General features: G+C 58.3%; 1 protein-coding gene across 1 annotated transcript in view; it reads left to right on the top strand.

Moving 5' to 3' along the window:
* Positions 1-5337: 5337 nt before the first annotated feature.
* The window catches only part of GRIN2D (glutamate ionotropic receptor NMDA type subunit 2D), a 27225-nt gene continuing 7598 nt past the window's right edge, over positions 5338-24964 (top strand). Inside the window, 9 exon segments of the mRNA XM_044989090.1 lie at positions 5338-5445; positions 16974-17404; positions 19978-20570; positions 21193-21307; positions 22302-22513; positions 22999-23167; positions 23837-23990; positions 24302-24427; positions 24569-24798. Of these exon segments, the coding sequence (XP_044845025.1) occupies positions 16997-17404; positions 19978-20570; positions 21193-21307; positions 22302-22513; positions 22999-23167; positions 23837-23990; positions 24302-24427; positions 24569-24798 (2007 nt within the window). The 5' untranslated portion in view covers positions 5338-5445; positions 16974-16996.

Below are 24964 nucleotides of genomic sequence, written 5' to 3'. Positions count from 1 at the left end.
CACGACTCCTGGGTTCTATCCCTGCTCTGGGAGGGGAGAGGCGTCTAGTGGTTACACGGAGGGGGGGCTGGGAGCCAGGACTCCTGGGTTCTCTCCCTGGCTCAGGGAGGACAGTGGGGGCTGGTGGTTAGAGCAAAGAGGGCTGTGAATGAGCTCTGTGGTTCTCCCATCCATGGGGCGGGGGGCGTAATAACACCACCCTCTCTCCTCCAGGTTGCCCCAAGGGAATGGGCTCATGCTGTATGGGCATCTATCCCCCACCCCCAAACAACCCCACAGGTACAGCCCAGCTGGGCTTTGCCCATCCCCTGGAGCCGGAGGGTTGGGCCCAGAGATCAGAGCCTGGGGGGAAGGTGTTTCTGCCAGGCTGAGGAGAAGCATCTGTCGGGGGGGCATATCTAACAGGGGGTGGGGTGATTTGGGGGTCCCCCCAGGCTCCAGCTTCGTTGGATGCCGAGCACACAGGCTGGCGCCATCCACAGCCCTCCATGCTGGGCCTTGCAGGAGAGCCGGGCCGGCAGTGCCCAGCCATGGGCAGAAGCCGCGTGGAGGAGTGTGAGCTGCCAGGTCACCGTGCCCTGCTTGCAGCTGATGCAGGGAGCGGCTGGGAGGGATGTGCCAGCTAGTGCCTGCCAGGGCTGGATAGAGATGGTGGAGAAATTCTGCTAAACCCCTGCTCTAGCCACTAGACAACACTCCCCTTCCAGCCCCCCTGCTCTAACTCTCCACACGCCTTTTCCAGGGACCCCTTGCCCAGCGCTGAGACGTGGGCCCTCTGGGATGGGGTCTGTTTGTACAGAGACCCCTCACCCAGGGCTGAGATGCGAGCCCTCTGAAGTGGGGTGCAGAGGCTGGTTATATGCAGAGGCTGGTTATACAGGGACTCCTTACCCAGGGCTGAGATGCGGCCCCTCTGGGGTGGGGCGCCGGGGCTGTGTAACAACCACACAAAACGTTTAGGGCAGGAAGAGAAAGAGAATCCTGCATCAGATGCAGGCTCCAGTGGGGGGATTTAGGCAGGGTTACATGGAGTCCCTTGGGACGTGGCATGGTCCTGACACCAGGGTCCGGTGAGGGGAAAAGTCCCTGTGACCCATCCACAATTCTCAGTTCATGTAGCTGAGCCCCTTCTGGCCAGCAGGGGGCAGCGCCAGCTCAGGAACCAGCCCAGCCAGCCCTGGGCAGACTCCAGCCCCTGCTGTGTGCAGACACAGAGGGGTCGCTTCTGCCCATTACAGGGGGACGGAACCCCGGCATCCTGCCTCCCAGCCCCCACATGAGCTGGGGCAGACAGAGCCAGGCAGCAGAATATAGACAGGCCATGGGGCCAGGTTTTCCCAGCTCTAGCCACTAGACCCCACTCCTGTCCCAGGGATAGAACCTAGGTACCCTGGCTCCCAGCCCCCCCCCACTCTAACCACTAGACCCCACTCCCCTCCCAGAGCAAAGGGTAGAACCCAGGTATCCTGGCTCCCAGCCCCCCCACCCCCTAACCACTAGGCACCACTCCCCTCCCAGAGCCCAGGATAGAACCCAGGTGCCCTGGCTCCCAGCCCCCCCACTCTAACCACTAGGCCCCACTCCCCTCCCAGAGCAAGGGCTAGAACCCAGGCATCCTGGCTCCCAGAAACCCAGCCCCTAACCACTAGGCCCCACTCCCCTCCCAGAGTTGGGGATAGAACCCAGGCATCCTGGCTCTCAGCACTTCCCTCATAAGCTCGTCTGTCCCCATGGGCTGCCCAGGAGCTGGGGGCCCTGGAGGCAATGCCCTGGGCTGAGGGAGGGGGAGTGATAGAGAGGAGGGGTGCAGCTGTTTATTGCCTCTGGCTAGAAAAGTGGGGAGGCAGCTGGTGCTGGGGGGGAGCCAGCGTGGGTGGGTGCTATTCCCCTCACGCTGCCAGGGTCGAGCAGCTGGCGCTCTGCAACAGTCATGCTCCCCTGTTTGCTAAGTACGCTGGTTAATTGCTTTCCGATCCACATGCGGGGAATGGTAAGCAGGACAGCCAGCCTGCTGGGGGGCGTGGGGGGAACCAGAACTCCTGGGTTCTCTCCCTGGCTCTGGGAGGGGAGTGGGGACTAGTGGTTAGAGCAGTGCGGGCTGGGATCGAGGATTCCTGGGGGCTTGTGAGAGGAAATTCATTGAGGTTTCTAAAAGGCCTCGGGTAGGCACTTAGAAAAGGCTAAAGATGGATTAATAATTCCAGTTATAGCTTTTATAAAATGCAGTTGCCTCTGGGGTGGGGTGCAGGGGCTATTTACACAGGGATCCCTTGCCCAGCGCTGGAACGTGGCCACATCTGGGGTGGGGGGTGGGGGCTGGGTATACAGGACCCCTCGCCCAGCGCTGAAATGCGGCCTCTCTGGGGTGGGGCGTGGGGGCTGTGTAACAGCTCACGGGAACATCCGGGGCAGGAGATGAAGTTTCCCGTTGAAATGTCAGGGGAATTATGGGCTTGGGCCAGGACACTGGTTTCCCAGCACCACTTTGGGCGGGAAAAAGCCAAGGGACAAGCTTGGCACCGCCAGTAATAATACAGGGCCCCAGGCCTGGGCAAGCAGGGGGTCACGAGTGAGGGGCACCGGCGGAGCTGCGTGTGGGACGAGTTTCTCTCCTCCTGGCGCCTAATGAAGGGGTTTCAGGAGATGATCAACGGGGGCCATGGAATGGCAGGAATTTCAGGGGCCCACTGCAGGGCACTAGCAGCTCAGCACCCCCCACTTCCCAGCTGGAGGGAGGGTCAGATGAGCCCCACCCTCCCCGGAGCATCCCAGCTGCCCTAGGCTCTTTCCCACTCAATCTCCTTCACCCCTGCCCTCCCAGAGCCAAGGAGAGAACCCAGGCATCCTGGCTCCCAGTCCCCCCTGCTCTAACCACTAGCCCCCACTCCCCTGCCAGAACAGGGCTGGGACTGATCGGCTGTCTCCTCACACCCAGCTGGTGCTCTGCCGTTACATTTTCTATCGGCCGTGTCTATTTTTTCCTCCTTTCTTCCTTCTTCCCTTGTTCTCTGCAGAGCCCGAGCGTCACGAATAGGGGACGGGGCCTTTGTTCCTGTGAGCCGCCTTGCTCCCCGCTGCTCCTAACCAGCCCCAGTCGCAATCCGCCACGGCTTCCATCGTCGTGCCTGCTCCAGCGGGGCGTGGGGACTGGCGGGACGGCACCGAGAGAGAAGACAGCTGGACTGAGGTGCTGGGGGGTACTGGGCAGGGGGTCAGCAGGGGGCGCTCTCCTCTGCCAGTCATTGCAGACCCCGGTGCTGCAGGGCAGGTGTTCTCCCCTGGAAGTGCTGTGGGGGCAGGTATCTCCCCTGGCTTGTCCCACGTGGGTGAACCTACCCCATAGGGGCCCCTAGGTTCTGCCCCCTGGCTTTGGGGTGAAACCTGGTGCAAATTTACCCCTCTACAGGCCTGTGAGCTTCTGAGCCCCCCATAGCACAGCCCCCTTTTGGTTCAGGGCTCTCTGCCAGCCAGGGGATCACCCCCCCTTTTCAGCACAACAGCCTCTAGGGTCAGCCCTGACTGCAAGGGGACGATAGCCCAGCCACCCCCCCCTTAGAGGTCACCCCTTTAACCAGCCACTTCCCCTGTGGCCTTTCCTCCACCCTCCTGACTTCCTGGGCCCTGCTTAGCTTGTAGAGACCAACCGGTATCACAACTCAGGGTGCTACGGGGGCAAATTGGCAGCTGGCTTCTCTGGACATGGGGGAGGGAGGGGAGTGTGGAACTTTGTGTATCTCTCACGCACACCCCTTGGAGACATACATCCCTTGCACACACATACGCACACCCTCCTCTGCTACACACACACATGCAAACCCACCTCTCTGACACATACACCCTCACCACACCCCACTGCTACATACACCCCTTGGACACACACACACACACACACACACACACACACACACACACACACATACACCCCTCTGTCACACAACCTCACACACCCCTCTGCTACATACACCCTTTGGACACACACACACACCCCTCTGCTACATACACCCCTTGGGGACACACACACACCCTGTGCTACATACACCCACCCACACACCTCTGGCACATACACCCTCACACACCCCTGTGCTACATACACCCTTTGGACACACACACACACACACACACCCCTGTGCTACATACACCCTTTGGGGACACACACACACACACACACACACACACACACACACACACACACACACACCTGTGCTACATACACCCACCCACCCACCTCTGGCACATACACCCTCACACCCTCACACACCCTGTGCTACATACACCCTTTGGACACACACACACACACACACCCCTGTGCTACATACACCCTTTGGACACACACACACACACACACACACACACACACACACACACACACACACACACACACACACCCCTGTGCTACATACACCCTTTGGACACCCCCTGCCCCATACCTGCTTACCTTCTCTCATTGCCTTGTTCTGATGGGGGGACGGGACCCCAGACAGCAGGGCTGGGTGCGTTGAGATTTGGGGGATCCGGGGGGGCGGGCAAAGGGATCTCTATCTCTTCCCCCAGCCTCCCCCCTTTTCTGCTCCAAGCTCCCACTGCGCTCCATCCCTCTCCCTTCATACCCCCCCACCCCGTTTCACTACAGGGGTGATTCCTGCCCCCCCCACACCCCTTCCTCCGGCTCGGCCCCCGCCCCCCTCCGCTTCAGGCAGCCACGGCCCGCAGCGCCGGGTTCCAACCTGCGCTCGCCTGGCTGGGCGGCGATGGGCTGTGAATGTTAACGAGCCTGGCGCTGTGTGTGTGAGTGTGTGTGTGAGTGAGTGTGTGTCCCAGGCGGGGTGTGTGTGTGTGTGTACGCGGCAGCCGGGGCGGGTGTAGCTCTGCGTTAGAGGAGTCAAACCAACCTCCCCCCCCCCCAGGTCCCCACTGCGCGCTCCCCGGGCGCACGGAGAAAGGTGACCCAAGGGGACGGGGAAAAACACCAGGCGAGCGGTGTCCGGGCGAGCAGGGCCGGCGGATCGGCCATTCTGGAAGGAGGAGAGGAGAGGGGCCCTCCCCTCCCGGGCCCCCCTGCCGGAGAAGCTGGGGCGAGGGGGGGGGAGGAGGATCGGGGCTCCGGGCGCCCGGAGCCGAAGCAGACGCGTTTGGCATCGCGCTAACTTCGGATGCAACATGTGTAGCGGCTGCCGGGCGGCGGAGCTGGGGCTGCTGCAACCTTGAGGAGGGACAGACGGGGGGCGGCGGGGGGGGGCGATGTCGCCTCCTGGGAGCTTTCCCCGCGGGGGGGGTTAGCCTGGGTTTTCTCCAGGCAGGACAAAGTGGGGAGGGGGGGAGGGGGAGGGAATCCGCCGCTGCCCGGGTTGCGGAGCGGGTGTCGCTCCGGATTTTGCACGGCTCCGGCTCTGCTGCAGAGGTTTCTGAGCTCCCAGCCCTGCTGTGCAACGGAGGTGTCATGAAAAGGTAAGAGGCTTCCCCCTTCCTCCTGGGCTAGGGCTGGGACACACTCACACCCCCAGACAGACTCCCTGACACACACACACAACCTGACAAATACACACACACACATTGACCCTGACACACGCAAACACCCTCACACACACACAAACAACCTGACAAACACGCACGCCCTGACGTCCTGACACACACACTGACCCTGACACACACACAGACACACACCCTGACACACACAGACATCCTGACACACACACACTGGCCCTGACACACACACTGACCCTGACACACACAGACACACACACACTGACCCTGACACACGCACAGACACCCTGACACACACAGACAGACACTGTGACACACACACAGGCACCCTGACACACAGAGACACACAAATAGACACCCTGACCCTGACACAGACACAAACACTCTGACACACAGACACATATCAAAACACAGAGACATCCTGACAGACACCCTGACACAGACACCCTGACGCACACTCAGACACACAAATAGATACCCTGACCAAACAGACAGACACACACTCAGACACCCTCACACACACAGAGGTTATTATGCAGGTGCAGTAGGCACAGACGGATTTTGCATTTCTGGGCTGTGTGAGTGGCTTGTGGCTGTGCAGAGGCCATTTGGCTGTCAAACAGCAGAGAGAATTTCTCTTTCATTATCTATTTATCCATCCCCAGACACAGCCCCTATCTAATCTATCTATCTATCTATCCCCAGCCACCCCCTCTATCTATCTATCTATCCCCAGCCACCCCCTCTGTCTATCTATCTATCCCCAGCCACCCCCTCTATCTATCTATCTATCTATCTATCCCCAGCCACCCCCTCTATCTATCTATCTATCTATCTATCCCCAGCCACTCCCTCTATCTATCTATCTATCCCCAGCCACCCCCTCTATCTATCTATCTATCTATCTATCTATCCCCAGCCACCCCCTCTATCTATCTATCTATCCCCAGCCACCCCATCATTCATCTATCTATCTATCTATCTATCTATCTATCTATCTATCTATCTATCTATCTATCTATCTATCTATCTATCTATCCCCAGCCACCCCCTCTATCTATCTATCTATCTATCCCCAGCCACCCCCTCTATCTATCTATCTATCTATCTATCTATCTATCTATCTATCTATCTATCTATCTATCTATCTATCTATCTATCCCCAGCCACCCCCTCTATCTATCTATCTATCCCCAGCCACCCCATCATTCATCTATCTATCTATCTATCTATCTATCTATCTATCTATCTATCTATCTATCTATCCCCAGCCACCCCCTCTATCTATCTATCTATCCCCAGCCACCCCATCATTCATCTATCTATCTATCTATCTATCTATCTATCTATCTATCCCCAGCCACCCCCTCTATCTATCTATCTATCTATCTATCCCCAGCCACCCCCTCTATCTATCTATCTATCTATCCCCAGCCACCCCATCATTCATCTATCTATCTATCTATCTATCCCCAGCCACCCCATCATCTAATCTAATCTAATCTATCTCACAAATCTCTCCCCCCCCCCCCCGCCCAAGCTGCAGATTTTCTAGCTGTTTCCCCCCAGCAATATGAGTTGTCCCCATTCTCTGGGGCTGATCCCTATTTCCGCCAGGGGCATTTGGGTCCCCCGGCAGAGCAGGAATCGGGGCATCCCGGTCGCCTTTCCCAAAACGCCTCTCTGAAGGGCAGACGGCCCCTGGCCCCGTTATCCCCTTACCCCTGCGGCCGATGCTTTGGGGAGCTGAAGATCACAACGTTCCCTCGGTCCCTGCCACCTGTTCCTCATGAAACAGGCACTATTTTAGTTCTTGGCATTTCACCCGCCTTCTTCCATACATGACTGGTCCATATACCCCCAGTGGTGCTTGTCCAGAGCAGAGCTGGGAAGCATAGCCAGCCCAGGGTGCAGTGCATGGGTGAGGCGGACAAACAGGTCTTCCTTCAGATCTGGACGCTGGTCTGTACACGCGCTCCAGTCCATAGAGGCAGTTGTCATATAGGTAAGCTGCCTCTTGTTTGTAGGAGAAGGTGGAACCTGTCCTTAGGTGATCCTGTGAGGATCTCTGAGATAGGTTGGATGAAACTGGTCCATATAACTGGTCTCTACAGTGGGAGGTTCAATGGTCCCATATAAGCAGTCTCTATACTAAAAGGGACTCCAGCAAGATTGAGTTGTCCATATAAATGGTCTCTATACTATAGGGGAGCACAATGAGGGTGAAGTGGTCTCTATGAGCAGCCCATATAACTAGTCTCTATGTGAGTGAGGGGTTTTGTGAGGGTGGAGTGGTCCATATAAGTGGTCTCTATACTGTGAAGGTCTGTATGAGAAGTCCATATAACCAGCATCTATGAGTGATGGGGTCTGTGCAGGTGGAACAGTCCATATGAGTGGTCCATATAACCAGTCTCTATGTAAGGGAGAGGTTTCATGAGGGCAAAGTGGCCTATATAACTGATCTCTATAGGAGGGGAGGCTTTGTGGGGGTGAAGCAGTCCATATAAGTGGTCCATATAACCAGTCTCTATGCTAGAAGGGTTTGTGTTGGATGTCTGGCATTGGATAGCCAGTGTGTATGGAGAAGCAGTCTCTGTGTAAGGGCTCGGATGGAGTGGCCTGCATGAGCAGTCTCTATGTAGGGATGGACTTTGTGTGGGTGGAATGGTCCATATAACCGGTCTCTATACAAGGGGTGTGTGAGGGGGTGGAGCAGTGTGTATGAACAATCCATATAACCGCTGTCTATGTGAGATGGGGGTTTATGGGGGTGGATTGGTCCATGTGCATGGTCCATTGAACCAGTCGCTATGCTAGAGGGGTATGTGTTGGGCATTTGGCAAAGGATAGGTTGTCTGTACAGCTAGGGAGTCTCTATGCAAGGGCTTGGATAGAGCAGTGTGTATGAACAGTCTATATAATCAGTCTCTATGCAAGAGGGGGTTCTGTGGGTGTGAAGAAGTCTATCGGAGTGGTCCATATAATCAGTCTCTATGAGACAGGGGGCTCTGTGGGTTGGAGTTGTCCATCGGAGTGGTTTGTGTTGGGTGCCTGGCATCAGGTCGGGTAGCCAGTCCATATAGACTGGCGGTCGTTACATGAGAGCTTGGGGGCTCAGTGGGAGCAGGGCAGTCTTTATAACTGGTCACTATAGGAAGGTGTACCCGGACGGGGTGCAGCAGGACAAAATAGGAGTGATTTCTCAACTGGTCATTGTAATAACCACCGCCTGTCTGGAGGTGAAAGGAGAAATGTCTCAGTCCCTTCAGGGAGCTGGCACTCTCCCTGTTCTGCAGTGAGAGAAACTGAGGCACACAGAAGGGAAGGGTCTCACTTGAGGGAGCTGGGATTTGAACCCAGGAGTCCTGAAGCCAACACCATCCCCCGCTTCAACCACTCAACGTCCCACTCCCTTCCCAGAATCTGCCCCCACATCCCTTTGCTCCCCTTCCCCTGGGGGCACCTTTCTTTCCGTCACACAGTCGGGAGCAGTTCACGGCCGGGCATACACACCTCCGGGCAGACTGTTAAGAAACAGGGCATGACGGTTGTGAATGTTGTAATCCGATTGTGCCAGCCACATACCCAGTGTGAACACCTCAGGCCCTACCACGGCCTTAACACGGAGTCACCGGCAGTGCCGCCGGGCGCGCCGGTCTGTCTTGCCATCCCCGCGAGCCCGCCCTTGTGATAGATGGTCCCTTATGCCAAAACTCGCAGCAATATTCAGGTTGCTCCCGGTCCCCAAGGCCTGGTCACTTACCCCAGGTCAATTGCACCTGAGATCTCACAGCAATGACAAGGCCTGTAGCCAATCCTGGAATAAACTAACTAAAGATTGGTTCATTAGGGGAAAGAAATAGAGCAACTGACAAGGTTAAAGCAGGCGAACACACACACACACAAACACACACACACAACTAACTAAAGATTGATTCACTAGGGGAAAGAAATAGAGCAACTGACAAGGTTAAAGCAGGCAAACACACACACACACTCACACACAAATGAGATACCGTCTTAGGTCGGGGTGCCAGAACAGGGGGCCTGGCCTCATCACTTTTTATCAGGATGAGCGAGGGGGGTGAGGGGGCAGAGAGGAGCGAGGGGGGGGGACTTCTGGATGAAGAGATGGTGCTGGGGCAGGGCCTTAGGGGAAGGGGCAGGACCGGGGGAGGGGCCACGGTTCAGGTGCCGGTGGCCCATCCTCGTTTAGGAAGGTTCCCCCACTCCTGGTCTTCGGATCCAGGACAGTAGCTGCTCAGATGTGCAAGCTCTGTATGTGCTTGAGGACTAACCCAAGCCAATTACCTTGGGGATCCCTTGCTTATGCTTAGAAATACGGCACAGTTTTCTTCTGCTCAGAGATTTTTATTCCCTCTCCCCGGAGTCCAGAGCTGTGATGGGACGTCCCCTCTTTGTGGGCATCGGGGGAGCCCTCGCCAAAGTCTTTTGTCGCCTGATGTTCCACATCAGGTTTGTCTGGCGTCTGCCGGCCTTCTTGTGCCGGGCAGGAGCCAATGCCTCGTGGGGTGGACTGGAATTTCTCTCCCGACTTGAGGAGGGAGGGGGTCCCAGTTTCAGAACAAACAGGTTTAGAGTCACAGAGCAAATATTTTAAATATTACCTGGGAAGGAGGGACGCAGGTGTGATAAGTGAGATTAAGGCAGGCAGCAATTTACAAGCATTTCGTATTAAATCTGACGCCTGTTTTACCGCTGGTAACACACCAGTGAGCCAGGCCGGTTTCCAGTGACACATTTGTCAGTGTTCAGTGAGGCAAGCTGGCACCTTCTCTGCCAGTGTCACACTTCCTTGCTTCGCACCAACTGGCAGCACCCCATGGCCCCCTCCCAGCAAATCCCTAGTCCCATCCTCTGAGCTCACCTCCTTTCTGGGGCACCTGGACTCCTGGGTCCTATGACCTCCCCCTGCTCAAAGTTACCCCCCTTCTTCTCAGACACCCACCCAGACTCCTGGGTCCTATCCTCAGAGATCACCCTTGGCCCGGTGCACCTGGATTTCTGGGTCCCCATCAACGCCAAATTCTCCTCAGCTTCCCCTTCTGAAACCCCAGGACTCCTGGGTCCTCCAACCCCCTGCCCATCCCTACCCCCAATGTCTGGGAGACACAGGGCTAGTGCGGGGGGAGACCCTCACTCTTCCAAATTGCTCCCAAAAACAGGCATTCATGAACTGTCAGAGCACACAGATATCTTGGCATAAGCCAATCTCTGAGACAGGCACAGATGCACAGTCAGAGCCAGTCCTGTCTCCCAACCCCTAGCAAGGAAATTCCCAGAGACAGGCAGTCACAGCCGAAGCCCACACATCCCTCAAAATGAGATACCAGGGACTTGTGCACATACAGTCGGACTCTATGTACCCCCCTCAGAAGCGGAGTCCAGAAACAGACAGACATGCACACCCAGTCAGATGCAGAGCCCAGAGACAGGCAGTCTCACATAGTCAACAGGCAGTCACACATATACAAACACAGAAGCCAGAGACAGATGATAACACACACACAGATGCAGAGCCCAGAGACAGGCAGTCACACATGCACACACAGTCAATAAGCAGTCACACAAACACAGAGCCCAGAGACAGATGGTAATGCACACACAGTCAGATGCAAGGCCCAGAAACAGGCAGTCTCTCTCTCTCTCTCTCACACACACACACACACACACTCTCTCTCTCTCTCTCTCTCTCTCTCTCTCTCTCTCAACAGGCAGCAGTCACACATGCACAGTTGGATCTGAGCCCACTGATATTTGAACTATGGGCCCTGAATTGGGCTTTACAGTTTCTGTCCCGGGGCAGGACATTGAACCCCATAGCTGGCTGTATTATGTCCAAGTTGGCCTGTCACCTGGAGTGAACAGAACAGCCGTTCCTTTCCCCATGGGGTGGCCTTCCCACAAGGGTCCTGCGGTCACATGGGAGTAGTGTGAATTTCACATGGCAAAGAGATTTTGGCATGTTCCAACCAGTTGATGTCAGTTGGAGGAGCCACTTGGAGCTAGGGACAGAATCTGTGTGCAAATTACAATGCATCCGCGCACATGGCCAATACAGCATGTAGTCGACATCCCACCCAATATACTCTGCATGTCACAATTCTGCCAGTAGTGTTACACTCGTGTGCAGAGAGAGTGTCTTGAGAAATGTAACTACATATGCTCTGAAGGACACACACATGTTCAGACTGTACCTCCACACCCTCATAAATATGCTGTACCTACACACTGGCATGCTATAGGCGCACACCCTCTCTGACTGTAACCACTCTCTCTCTCTCTTCACTCAGACAGTACTTACACCCTAACATAAAAACACCTTCGCACTGGAGCCACATACACTCATAAATACCCTCTCAGACTGTGCCTACATACTTTCACACTGTAGCTACACCCCTTCATGCTGTCCTTACACACCTTTCCAGGCTGTCCCTATAACCATCCCTACTGTAGCTACACACAATACTCTACTGATAAGTGTATTTTCAGGCTGTACCTACACACTTTAATAGTGTAGGTAGATACACAATTGTGCACTCTCAGGTGGAAGCCACATAGTTTCACACTGGACCAACACCTACATCCCTTCATACTGTATTTACACCCCAACCTAAACATATTTTCAGACTGTATCCTTAAACCCACAGATTGTGCCTTTGCACCTGCAACAATGCATAGTCACGCTGTACCTACATTTTTACACCGTGGTTATACATCCATATAAATACACTCGCAGGCTCCAGGAACGCATATACAGTACAGTTATCCATCTTCACGGTGTACCTACACAACATCATAAGTCAGCTTTCTCACTGTACTTATACATCTTCAGATTTTCAGATTGTACCTACACATTCACACTGTATCTACACCTGTGCAGGCTAGAACTACACCCCCCAGTACCCTTTCAAGCAACTTCAGACCACAGGTGTGAGGCAGTCACACTGATCCTACAGCTCATACATAGCACTGTATCTATTCACCATCAAACACCACCACTGCAGAGACCTCAGCAACAGGCAGCCTACATCTATCTCTTCGCCTAGCCCCTTGTCAATCGCTCCATCTGTCTCTCTGTCCTACTACCTGTCCCCTTGTCCATCCCTCCACCTGTCTCCGTCCATCCTTCGTCCTGTCTCTCTGTCCATGCTTCTATCTGTCCCCTTGTCCATCCCTCTGTCTCTGTCCATGCCTCTGCCCGTCCCCTTGTCTGTCCCTCTGTCTGCACTTCTGCCTGTCCCCTTGTCCATCCCTCTGCCTGTTTCTGTCCATCCTTCCTCCTGTCTCTCTCTTAGTGCCTCCACCTGTCCCCTTCTCTGTCCCTCTGTCTGCACCTCTGCCTGTCTCTCCGTCCATCATGCCACCTGTCTTTCCCATGTCGCTAAGGCCTCCGTCTGCCTGTTTTCCTCTCCCCCCGCAGCTCTCTGGCACGATCCCCCCACCCCACCCCCTGCTCTAGTTCCCAGAATAACCCTCTAATAGGTATTTATGAGAATGTTTCCCCTGCCCTGGGTGAAGCAGAGAGCCCGGCTATTAGCCGTTCTGCTATGGCCGAGCTGAAGCAGCTGCAGCGAGCGAGACCAGCCCCTTGATTGGGATCCAGAAAAGGGGGAGTAGGGGTGGGGGAGGGAGAGAGAGAGCCACCAGAAAAAGTCTCTTTGCTCCCTCACTGCACAAAAGACACAGCCTCTGTCCAGGGCACCCCTTGCTTGGCACTGAGACAAGGCCCCTCTGGGGTGGGGTGCAGGGGCTGGTTATACGGGGACCCCTCACCCAGCGCTGGGACGCGGCCCCTCTGGGGTGGGCCCGGGGGCTGGGTATACTGGGACCCTGGGCCTGGTGCTAGGACACGGCCCCTCTGGGGTGGGGCGCAGGGGCTGGGTATCCAGGGACCCCTCGCCTGGCGCTGGGACACGGCCCCTCTGGGGAGGGATGCAGGGGCTGTGGGTGGGTGGCCGCGTGTCCCAGCACCCCAGGGCCGTGTAGGTTTCCATGTTTCCCTCCAGCTGAGACACGAAGCGAGACGGGGAAGAATGAAAGCGAGCGAGGCCGGCGCGGCGCCGCGGCCCCAGGGGGGAGAGGAAATCAATACCCTGCCAGCAGGCGCAGGAGAGGGGCGGGGGGCGAGGGGAGGGGGTGAGAGAGCATAGACAGCAGATGAATGAGGGCTCCTGGAGCGGGACTGGCTGGCTGGCTCGATTGGCAGGACTCCTGGGTTCTCTCACCAGCTCTGGGAGGGGAGAGCTGGGAGACAGGACTCCTGGGTTCTCTCTACGTCTCAGCGAGGGGGGTCTAGTGGTTAGAGTTGGGAGGGAGGGAGAGATGGGCTGGGAGCCAGGACTCCTGGGTTCTCTCCATGGCTCGGGAAGGGGAGTGTGCTGGCGTATCTGTATCATAGGGTGTCTGTGTGTGTGTTTTTCTCCATCTGAGCCCTTTGGGCTGTGTGTATCTGGCGGGGTTCAGGTGTAGGTTTCTCAAGGGAGGGGTATGCGTTGGTATGTATTGTCCAGCATTTTGGGGAGATGCATGTGTACATGTATGTGAGCCATGTGTCTGATTGGGGGGGCAGGGAAGGGAGGGGGCAGGATACCGGGATAGATGGGCCCATGGCTGTCATCGGGGATGGCAGGGACGGGGTAGGATACCAGGGTAGATGGGCCCGTGTCTCTGATCAGGGATGGCAGGGACAGGGTGGGATAGTGGAGTAGATGGGCCCGTGGTTTCAATCAGAGATGGCAGGGACAGGGCAGGATAGTGGAGAAGATGGGCCTGTGTCTCTGATCAGGGATGGCAGGGAAGGGGCAGGATACCTGGGTAGATGGGCCCGTGTCTCTGATCAGGGATGGCAGGGACAGGGTGGGATAGTGGAGTAGATGGGCCCGTGTCTCCGATCAGGTATGGCAGGGACAGGGCGGGATGCCGGGGCAGATGGGCCCGTGGTTCCAATTAGGGATGGCAGGGAGGGGGCAGGATACCGGGGTAGATGGGCCTGTGACTCTGATCAGGGATGGCAGGGACAGGGCGGGATGCCGGGGTAGATGGGCCCGTGTCTCTGATCAGGGATGGCAGGGACAGGGCGGGATGCCGGGGTAGATGGGCCCGTGTCTCTGATCAGGGATGGCAGGGACAGGGCGGGATGCCGGGGTAGATGGGCCCGTGTCTCTGATCAGGGATGGCAGGGACAGGGCGGGATGCCGGGGTAGATGGGCCTGTGTCTCTGATTAGGGATGGCAGGGACAGGGCGGGATAGTGGACTAGATGGGCCTGTGACTCTGATCAGGGATGGCAGGGACAGGGCGGGATGCCGGGCTAGATGGGCCCGTGTCTCCGATCAGGTATGGCAGGGACAGGGCGGGATGCCGGGGTAGATGGGCCCGTGTCTCTGATTAGGGATGGCAAGGAGGGGGCAGGATACCGGGGTAGATGGGCCCGTGTCTCTGATCAGGGATGGCAGGGACAGGGCGGGATGCCGGGCTAGATGGGCCCATGTCTCCGATCAGGGGTGGCCGGGACAGGACGGGATACCGGGGTAGATGGGCTGGTGGCTCTGCATAGTGGTGTTGCTGGGGGGGTTAAACCCGGGATCTATGGAATCTGTTATCCTTTATGAGCTGTAATTTCCGGAGCTGGCAATCAGTGAAAGTGTTTCTATTCCCGGGCGGATAATCAGGGCCGGCAGTTTACTCTGTTAATCAGCACCTTATGTTAGCGCCTTCCCGCCCCCCAGAGCCAGCTGTGGGACAGCAGGAACGTGCTGCTAACCAGACAGCACAGGAGGGGGTGGGGAATGGGAGATGGGGCCTCTCCCCTCCAGGGGGCGCTGGCTCCCATCCAGCCCCAGGGCAGGGAGTGGCTGGCTTGGGGGGGGGGGGAGAACGGGACACGGGGCCTTTCCGAGGGGTGGGGGCCACGGTATGTGTGCTGGGGAGGAACGTGAAATATTTAGGAGCCTATATAATTTCCCCTTAGTTCTGCTGCTGACAAGAATGATCCCCGGACGCCTGGGTTCTGCCTTCCTCCTCCACCTGTCCTCACTCCCATAAGGAATCAGAGAGCCACAGATCTGGACCTTACACAGAGGGAGCAACTCGGACCATTAGACCCCTCTCCCCTCCCAGAGCCAGGGATAAAACCCAGGCGTCCTGGATCCCAGCCCCCGCCCCAATCGCTAGACCCTGCTCCCCTCCCAGAGCCGGGGATAGAACCCAGGAGTCCTGGCTCCCAGCAGTGTCTCCCCTGAGGTGGATGCTTCTTGGTGTGGGGGTGGGGCTTCAGGTTCCCAGCTTGAGCGAGGTGGGAGCCGTGTGTATGTGGAGGGGGAGGGGTGGAATTGCGGCGGGGGGGGCCTTTGGGAGCTGGGGTTAAGCAGGGGAGGGGCTGTCTCTCTTTGCCCCTGCGCCCTGCCCCCCCGGCCAATGGGTGGGGCTGGGCTCGCCCTTGCCAGGCTGGGAGCCCGTCCATCAGTGCAGGCCCTGGCTCAGCCGGCGAGGCAGAGAGCAGCCTGCTCCCACCAGGCTCAGGGGTGAGCCGCAGGCCCATCTACCCCGGTGTCCCGGCCCCTCCGTGTCCCCTGGATCAGATCCAGGGGCCCATCCAGCCTGCAATCCACTGGGTGGTTGCACCCAGTCACTTAGTAGTAGCTAAAGTAGCGCCCCCTAATGGGGCCTTTCCCCTCTAGGGGGCGCTGGCTCCCATCCGGCCCCAGGGCAGGGACTGGCTGGCTCAGGGGGGCAGGGAATGGGGCCCGGGGCCTTTCTCCTCTAGGGGGCACCAGCTCCCATCTGGCCCCAGGGCAGGGACTGGCTGGCTCAGGGGGATGGGGAATGGGGCCCGGGGCCTTTCTCCTCTAGGGGGCACCAGCTCCCATCTGGCCCCAGGGCAGGGACTGGCTGGCTCAGGGGGATGGGGAATGGGGCCCGGGGCCTTTCTCCTCTAGGGGGCACCAGCTCCCATCTGGCCCCAGGGCAGGGACTGGCTGGCTCAGGGGGATGGGGAATGGGGCGTGGGGCCTTTCTCCTCTAGGGGGCACCAGCTCCCATCTGGCCCCAGGGCAGGGACTGGCTGGCTCAGGGGGATGGGGAATGGGGCCTGGGGCCTCTCTCCTCTAGGGGGCGCTGGCTCCCATCCGGCCCCAGGGTGGGGGATGCTGTGTAAAGTCACATGAGCCTAATTCTCTCTCTCCTTCCTTGTCTCCCCCTCCTCTATCTCGATCCTTCCCTCCTCACCCATCCCCCTTCTTACGTCCCTTCTCCCTCTCCCCTTCCCGCTGATTCCCCCTCCCCCGCCCATTACCCCCTCCCATGGGGCTCCCCTCCTCTCTCTCATCCCCCTGCTCCCCTCGCCTCATTGCTGCCCTCCCCTATGTCCCTCCTTCCTCCCCTATGTCCCCTCCTCCCTCGTGCCCCCATGCCCCTCCCCTCTTCCATTGCCCCCTCCCCTGGAATCACCCTCCCCCTTCGATGCAGGGGAAGTGCTGAGGCCCTGCGAGATGAGCCTGTCCCCTGGCCCCCCCGCTGCTAGGATGCTCTTTGTGCTGGCTCTGGCCTGCGCCAGCCCCTTCCTGGATCTGCGGCCGGACGGGCCGCGCTCGCTCAACGTGGCCATCATCTTCAGCGGCTCGTCCTACACGCCCGAGAGCGCCCGCTTCGCCCCCACCGCCTTCCGCAACTTCTCCATGGAGGTGAACCCTGTCTCGGTGCTGCTCAATGACACCAACCCCCGCAGCCTCATCGTGCGCCTGTGCGACGTTCTCTCCTCCCTGCGCATCCACGGCGTGGTCTTCGAGGACGACACACGCACTGAGGCCGTGGCCCAGATCCTGGACTTCATCTCGGCCCAGACCTCAGTGCCCATCATTGGCATCAACGGGGGCTCGGCCATCGTCCTCACTCCCAAGGTGAGCGGGTCGCTGGGCTCCAAGCCTGCCCCTATTTGACACACACTTATCCCTGTAATCCCCACCCATATGCCCAACTCAATCCAACCATGCTCAACTCACCCTACAAAACCACACTCAACCCAACTGGAATCCCGCTCAACTCAACCCAACCCTAACCCAACCTGACCACACTCAACCCCTACCCAATCCATCCCAAACCAGCCACACTCAACTCAACCCCAACACAACCAATCCCAGCCTGACCACACTCAACTCAACCCCATCCCACTCAACTGAATCCAACTCCAACGCAGTCTGACCACACTCAACCCCAACCCAACCCATCCAAACCCGACCACATGCAACCCAACCCCAACGCAACCAATCCCAACCTGACCACACTCAACTCAACCCCATCCCACTCAGCTGAATCCAACTCCAACCCAGCCTGACCACACTCAACCCCAACCCATCCAAACCCGACCACACTCAACTCAACCTCTTCCCACTCAACTCAACCCAACCCAGCCTGACCACATTCAACCCTAACCCAACCCATCCCAACCCAACCACACTCAACCCAACCCCAACACAACCAATCCCAGCCCAACCACACTCAACTCAACCCCATCCCATTCAACTGAACCCAACCCCAACCCAGCCTGACCACATTCAACCCCAACCCATCCCAACCCCACTCAACCCAACCCCAATGCAACCAATCCCAACCAGACCACAATCAACCCAACCCCATCCCACTCAACTGAACCCAACCCCAACCCAGCCTGACCCCCAACCCAACCCAACCCCACTCAACCCAATCCCAACCCAACCACACTCAATTCAACCTGACTACACACAATGCCAAACCAACCCCGCTCAACTCAACCCCAAGGACAATCAACTAAACCCAACCACACTGAACCCCCACCCAACCCGACCACACTCAACTCAACCCGACCACACTCAATCCCAACCCAACCCAACCCATCTGTAGACGTGCGGACTCACCCCTGCGGCGCCTCCTGGAATTAGCTCTTCCAGCTCCAGAGCGCCCTCTGCAGGCCGATGATCCGCCTGTCCTCTGGTCCCCGTGTCCCTCCCTGGACCCCGGTGCCCTTTTAACTGGGGTGCTGCCCCTGGCAGTACCCCACCAATCTGGGTCTCCCCTCCCTGGGGAACCCCAAACCCACTATCCCCACTTTGCCTTTAGTTTTGGCTACTGCCCAGTCTCCATCTAGCCCCCATTCACTGGGGCAGACTGCAGTATCAGCCACTCATCATAGGGAAAGGGGTTTGGACCTGCTGCCTTTGCCTACCCCTTGGGCTGCCCCCAGTACCTCTTGGCCTAATGCTAGGCCACAGCCTGGGGCTTTCCAGGCAGGAGCTCCCCAGCTCCTCTGCCTTTCCCCAGCCCTGCTCCCCTCAGGTACCCTGTGCCCAGCTCCCTGCAGCCAGGCCCTTATCCCTCTACAGGCAGAGGGAGACTGTTCGCTCCTGGCTTCCCTGGCCTTCTTATAAGGCCTCGTTGCTCAGTTTGGGGCGTGGCCCCAGCTGCAGCCACTTCCCCCAATCAGCCAGGGTTTTACCTTGCCCTCTGCAGGGCTTTCCAACCCCTTCCAGGCAGGAGCGGGTGGTCACCCTGCTACACTATCCCAAACCAACAACACTCAATCCAACCCCAACCCAACCACACTCAGTTCAATCCAACCAAACCCCAACCCAACCCAACCCAACCCAACCCCATTCAACCCATTCCAACCCCAAGCCAACCAGACCACACTGAACTCCAACCCGACACAACCACACTCAACCCATCCCAATCCCACCTCAAACCAACCTCAATCCAACTCAATTCATTCACAGTCAACCCAACTGCAACTCAGCTTGACTCATCATCTTGCCCAAACTTCAATGCCCAACATTGGTCTCAACAGGGGCTCAGCCATCATGCTGGCATCCAAGGGGAGGGGGTTGCCAGGCCCCACACCAATGCCTGTATGCCCCCCCACTCATTACACACCTCACCCATATCTCCTGACTCCAGCCTAACCCTAACTCAACCCAGTGCATGCAACAAAACCCACCCTAACCCAACCCAACATACCCAATGCAACATAACACAGCCCATCCCAACATAATGGAAAACAACATACACATCCATTCCTGACCCAACCCAACCCAACCCGCCCAGCCCAATGCAACCCAAACCAATCAACATAACCCAACCCAACCCTATACACTCAGTCTAACCCAGTGCAGCCTATCATCTCAGCCCACACCTCCATGCCCGTGTGCCCACCATTGGCAGTGTAGGTGTCAGGTTTGGACTGAGACACATGAGCGGACCTGTGGAGGGGTAGGGGGAAGCCCAGGTGTGGAATTTTACAGAGGCTGTGGTTCAGGTTTGAGATGTATCAACAGAGCTGCAGGAGGAGGGGCAGCCCAGGGCTAGGCTAGCAGGAGCCTGCGGGTCAGGACTGAGGGGCATTGGCAGAGCTGGGAGGAGGAATCCCACGGCTGGGATGATAGGAGGCTGCAGGTCAGGACTGAGGAGCAGCCCCTGACTTCCCCATTTTTTCCCTGCCCAGGAGAAAGGCTCCACCTTTCTGCAGCTGGGCTCATCGACGGAGCAACAGCTGCAGGTGATGTTCGAGGTGCTGGAGGAGTACGACTGGACGGCCTTCGCTGTCATCACCACGCTCTTCCCCGGCTACGAGGACTTTGTGGATTATATCGAAGTGCTGACCGACAGCAGCTTCATTGGCTGGGAACACCGGGGTGTCCTGACCCTCAACCTGACCGATGACCCTGACGGCTCCCGGCTCAAGCGCCAGCTGCGGGAGATCCCTGCCCAGATCCGCCTGCTCTACTGCTCCCGCGAGGAGGCAGAGAGCATCTTCCAGGCAGCACGGGACGCCGGCCTCACCGGACCTGGCTATATCTGGTTCATGGTGGGCACGAACCTGGGTGGCACTGACTACATGCCTGAGCACCTGCCCGTCGGCCTCTTCACAGTGCTGTCGGCCGGCTGGCGGGACGACCTGCACCACCGTGTCCAGAATGGGGTGGCCATCATTGCCAAGGGTGCCGAGGCACTTGCCAGGGACTACGGCTTCATTCCCGAGTTCAACAATGACTGCCGGGCACCCAACCTTAGCCAGATCCATGAGAACCTCCACCGGTGAGTTGAGGGAGGCGGGGGGCAGAGTGGGGGATGGAAAGCTGTGAGAATGTGGTGCCCATCAACGCAATCCCAACTCAATGAGGACGGCTACCTCATCAACCCATCATTCGTCATCATCTCCCTCAACAGAACCAACTCAGAGGGACGGGTGGGCAGATCTATGGGTATCTGGTGCCCATCAGTGTAATTCCAACCCAACTCAACCCAGTCCCACCCCGTGCAACCCACCTCAACACCAATCCACCTCAGTCAACCCCAACTCAATATAACCAACCCAACAGCAAAACGACAACAACCTGTACTGATGAGCGTGATGGGGGCAGATGTGCCCATCAGCAGAATTCAACCCAACGCCAATCCAATTCGCCCCAACCCAGTCCAACCACACTCAACCCAAACCAACATAACCAACCCAATGGGGGAGGGGACAGATCCATGACAACCTGCAATGCCCTGGAGATTGCAGTAGAAGAGGAAATGGGACATGGGGCCTTTCCCTTCTAGGGGGCACTGGCTCCAGGGCAGGGGACTACCTGGCTTAGTGGGGCAACAAGACAGAGGGGCACCAGCAGAGCTGGGGGGTGCTGGGTCCCCCCCTAACTCTCTTCCCCTCCGCTAGGTATTTCATGAACATCACATGGGGGCAAAAGGATTTCTCCTTCAATGAGGACGGCTACCTCATCAACCCATCGCTGGTCGTCATCTCCCTCAACAAAGAGCGAACTTGGGAGGTGGTGAGTACCTGACCCTGCCCACCTGTCTGTCCCGCCCTCTGCCAAAGGCTTACCCCGCCCACTGCTGGAGCCCCACCCTATCCCTCTGCCCCACCCCTTACCAGAGCTCCACCCTATAGCTATGCCGTGCCCCCAGCTCTGTGCCCCTCCCCCTAACAACGTCTCCCAACCTCCATCTTTCTGTCCAGTGGTTTGGAGGTGGGTTTGGGGTCAAGCTTGGAGGGACAGGTCTGGGGCAGGGGCTGAGTTTGATGGGCAGGTTTCGGGGGTGTCGGTGAGTTTGGAGGGGCAGGTTCAGGGAGATTGGGGGTGAGTTTTTGAGGGAAGATTTTGGGTTGAGTTTGGGGGCAGGCCTGGGGAGTGTCAGTGAATTTGGAGGGTGTCGGTGAATTTGGAGGGGCAGGTTCAGGGAGATTGGGGGAAGATGTTGGGGTGAGTTTGGGGGCAGGTTCAGGGAGATTGGGGGAAGATGTTGGGGTGAGTTTGGAGGGGCAGGTTCAGGGAGATTGGGGGAAGATGGGGTGAGTTTGGGGGCAGGTTTGGGGGATGTTGATGAGTTTGGCAGGGCAGTTTCAGGAGATTGAGGGCGAGTTTTAGGGGGAAGATTTTGGGGTGAGTTGGGGGCAGGTTTGGGGTGTTGCTGAGTTTGGAGTGGCAGTTTCAGGGAGACTGGGGTGAGTTTGGGGGGGAAGATTTTGGGGTGAGTTGGGGGCAGGTTTGGGGGGTGTTGGTGAGTTTGGGGGCAGGTTTGGGGGGTGTTGGTGAGTTCGGAGTGGCAGTTTCAGGGAGATTGGGATGATTTGGGGGAAGGTTTGGGAAGCATAGGGGTGATTTGGGGGGCAGGGTTGAGGAATGAAGGGGGTGAGTTTAGAGGGGAAGGTTTGAGGGGCAAGGGTGACTCTGGGGTGTATCTGGTGGTGCTGGGTGAGTTTGGTGGGACCAGGGCTCAGGCCCCAAGCAGGGACCCCCAGTGAAGCCCCCCCACCCCGTGCAGGTTGGGAGCTGGGAGCACCAGATCCTACGCATGAAGTACCCGGTCTGGTCGCGCTATGGCAAGTTCCTGCAGCCGGTGGACGACGACCAGCACCTGACGGTGGCCACGCTGGAGGAGCGGCCCTTTGTCATTGTCGAGAACATCGACCCGGCCACCGGCACATGCATCCGGGACTCAGTGCCCTGCCGCAACCAGCTGAACCGCACTGACAGGTAACCGTGCTGCGAACTTCCCCACGGCAGTGCCCCCAGCCGGGAGCGCTGCCCAATGCTGCAAGCTTCCCCTCAGCAGTGCCCCTGGTGAGGAGCTCCACCCAGTGCTGCGAACATCCCCGTAGCAGTACCCTTGGTGTTGCGAGCTTCCCCACGGCAGTGCCCCTGACAGGGAGCTCCGCCCAGTGCTGCGAGCTTCCCCATGGCAGTACCCCTGGTGCTGCGAGCTTCCCTGTGGCAGTGCCACTGGTGCGGTGAGCTTCCCCACGGCAGTGCCCCTGACAGAGAGCTCCACCCAGTGCTGCGAGCTTCCCTGTGGCAGTGCCCCAGGAGGGGAGCTCCGCCCAGTGCTGCGAGCTTCCCTGTGGCAGTGCCATTGGCGCTGCGAGCTTCCCTGTGGCAGTACCCCCAGTGCTGTGAGCTTCCCTGCAGCTGTGCTCTCTGTCCATCTCCATTTCTGTTTCGCTCCCTCCCCCGCCCCGCAGCCACCCCACAGACCCGCTGCTTTTTGAGAAGAAATGCTGCAAAGGGTTCTGCATCGACATCCTCAAGCGCCTGGCTAAGACCGTGGGCTTCACCTACGACCTCTACCTGGTCACCAATGGCAAACACGGCAAAAAGATCGACGGGGTCTGGAATGGCATGATCGGGGAGGTGAGACACCTCTGCCCCCCAGCCCCCCTGAGCCGGGGAGAGAACCCAGGAGTCCTGCCTCCCAGCCTCCCCTGCCCTAACCACTAGGCCTCACTCCCCTCTCCGAGCCAGGGAGCGAACCCAGGAGTCCTGGCTCCCAGCCCCCCTGCTCTAACCACTAGACCCCACTCCCCTCCCAGAGCCAGGGAGAGAACCCAGGAGTCCTGCCTCCCAGCCTCCCCTGCCCTAACCACTAGGCCTCACTCCCCTCTCCGAGCCAGGGAGCGAACCCAGGAGTCCTGCCTCCCAGCCTCCCCTGCCCTAACCACTAGGCCTCACTCCCCTCTCCGAGCCAGGGAGCGAACCCAGGAGTCCTGGCTCCTGGCCCACGTAGGTTGGTGCCACTTTCCCCCTTCTTCGGGATCCTCAATTTCTTTGCCTCCCTCCAGAAATCCCTGGGCACATTGGGGGTTTCTTTCAAAGACCCCCCCCCAGATCTCACCTGGTTGCTTCCCCTCCCCCTCAAATCGTTCCCAGAAATACCCTGCTGCTTTGGGGTCCCACCGTAGCCCCCCTGAACTGCACAGCTGGGTTACTGGGTATGACGGCCTAGCACTGCATGGGAGAGGGAGAATGTCCCCTTGAAGGCTCTGCCCCCTCACTGACTCCTCCCCCTCGGTCTCCCCCCAGGTGTTTTACCTGCGTGCGGACATGGCTATCGGCTCCCTGACTATCAACGAGGAACGTTCCGAGATCATCGACTTCTCCGTGCCCTTCGTCGAGACGGGCATCAGCGTCATGGTCTCACGGAGCAATGGGACCGTCTCGCCCTCCGCCTTCCTGGGTCAGCGCCCGCCGCCACCAGGGGGCGTTGTGGGAGCAGGGCAGAAGCGCTGGCTGTGGGGGGAGCTCCCAGCTACTCTGGCCCCAGCCTCTGCCAGCAAGGGGGGCTGTGGGGAATAGAACCCAGGAGTCCTGGCTTCCAACCCCCACCTTGCTCTAACCACCAGCCCCCACTCCTCTCCCAGAGCCAGGGAGAGAACCCAGGAGTCCTGGCTCCCAGCCCCCCTGCTCTAACCACTCACCACTACTCCCCTCCCAGAGCTGGGCATAGAACCCAGGTGTCCGAGCACTGACTGTCCCTTCCCCCCGCAGAGCCCTACAGCCCAGCTGTCTGGGTGATGATGTTCGTCATGTGCCTGACCGTGGTGGCCGTCACCGTCTTCATCTTCGAGTACTTCAGCCCTGTGGGTTATAACCGCAACCTGGCCGCCGGGAAATGTGAGTCCCACGCTCACACCCGCCGCTCCACCTGGGGACAGCCGGGGGCTGCGGGTCGGGAGTGAGGGGCACCAGTAGGGCTGGGGGGTGGGGGGGCACAGAGGTGCCGTGCGGGCTGACCCTTCCCATGATGCTTTGCAGGCACGGGGGGCTCCAAGTTCACCATTGGCAAGTCCATCTGGCTGCTCTGGGCTCTGGTCTTCAACAACTCGGTGCCGGTGGAGAACCCCAAGGGCACCACCAGCAAGATCATGGTGCTGATCTGGGCCTTCTTCGCCGTCATCTTCCTCGCCAGCTACACGGCCAACCTGGCTGCCTTCATGATCCAGGAGGAGTACGTGGACACAGTGTCGGGGCTGAGCGACCGCAAGGTGAGGCTCCCCCTTTCTGCTGCCTGTCCGATCCCCCTCCCCACAGGCCACCCCACCCCTGCTGCCGGGAGCCGGGAGCAATCAATCCCTGGATGCTGTGAGATCCAGCCTGCGTCGATCCAGGGATCTCACTGGGGTCAATGCAGGCCATGGGTGCGACAGAGCC

This window comes from Mauremys mutica, chromosome 15 (assembly GCF_020497125.1).
Source record: "Mauremys mutica isolate MM-2020 ecotype Southern chromosome 15, ASM2049712v1, whole genome shotgun sequence".
In the NCBI taxonomy this organism is placed as follows: domain Eukaryota; kingdom Metazoa; phylum Chordata; order Testudines; family Geoemydidae; genus Mauremys; species Mauremys mutica.
This window is presented reverse-complemented; position numbering and strand designations above follow the sequence as displayed.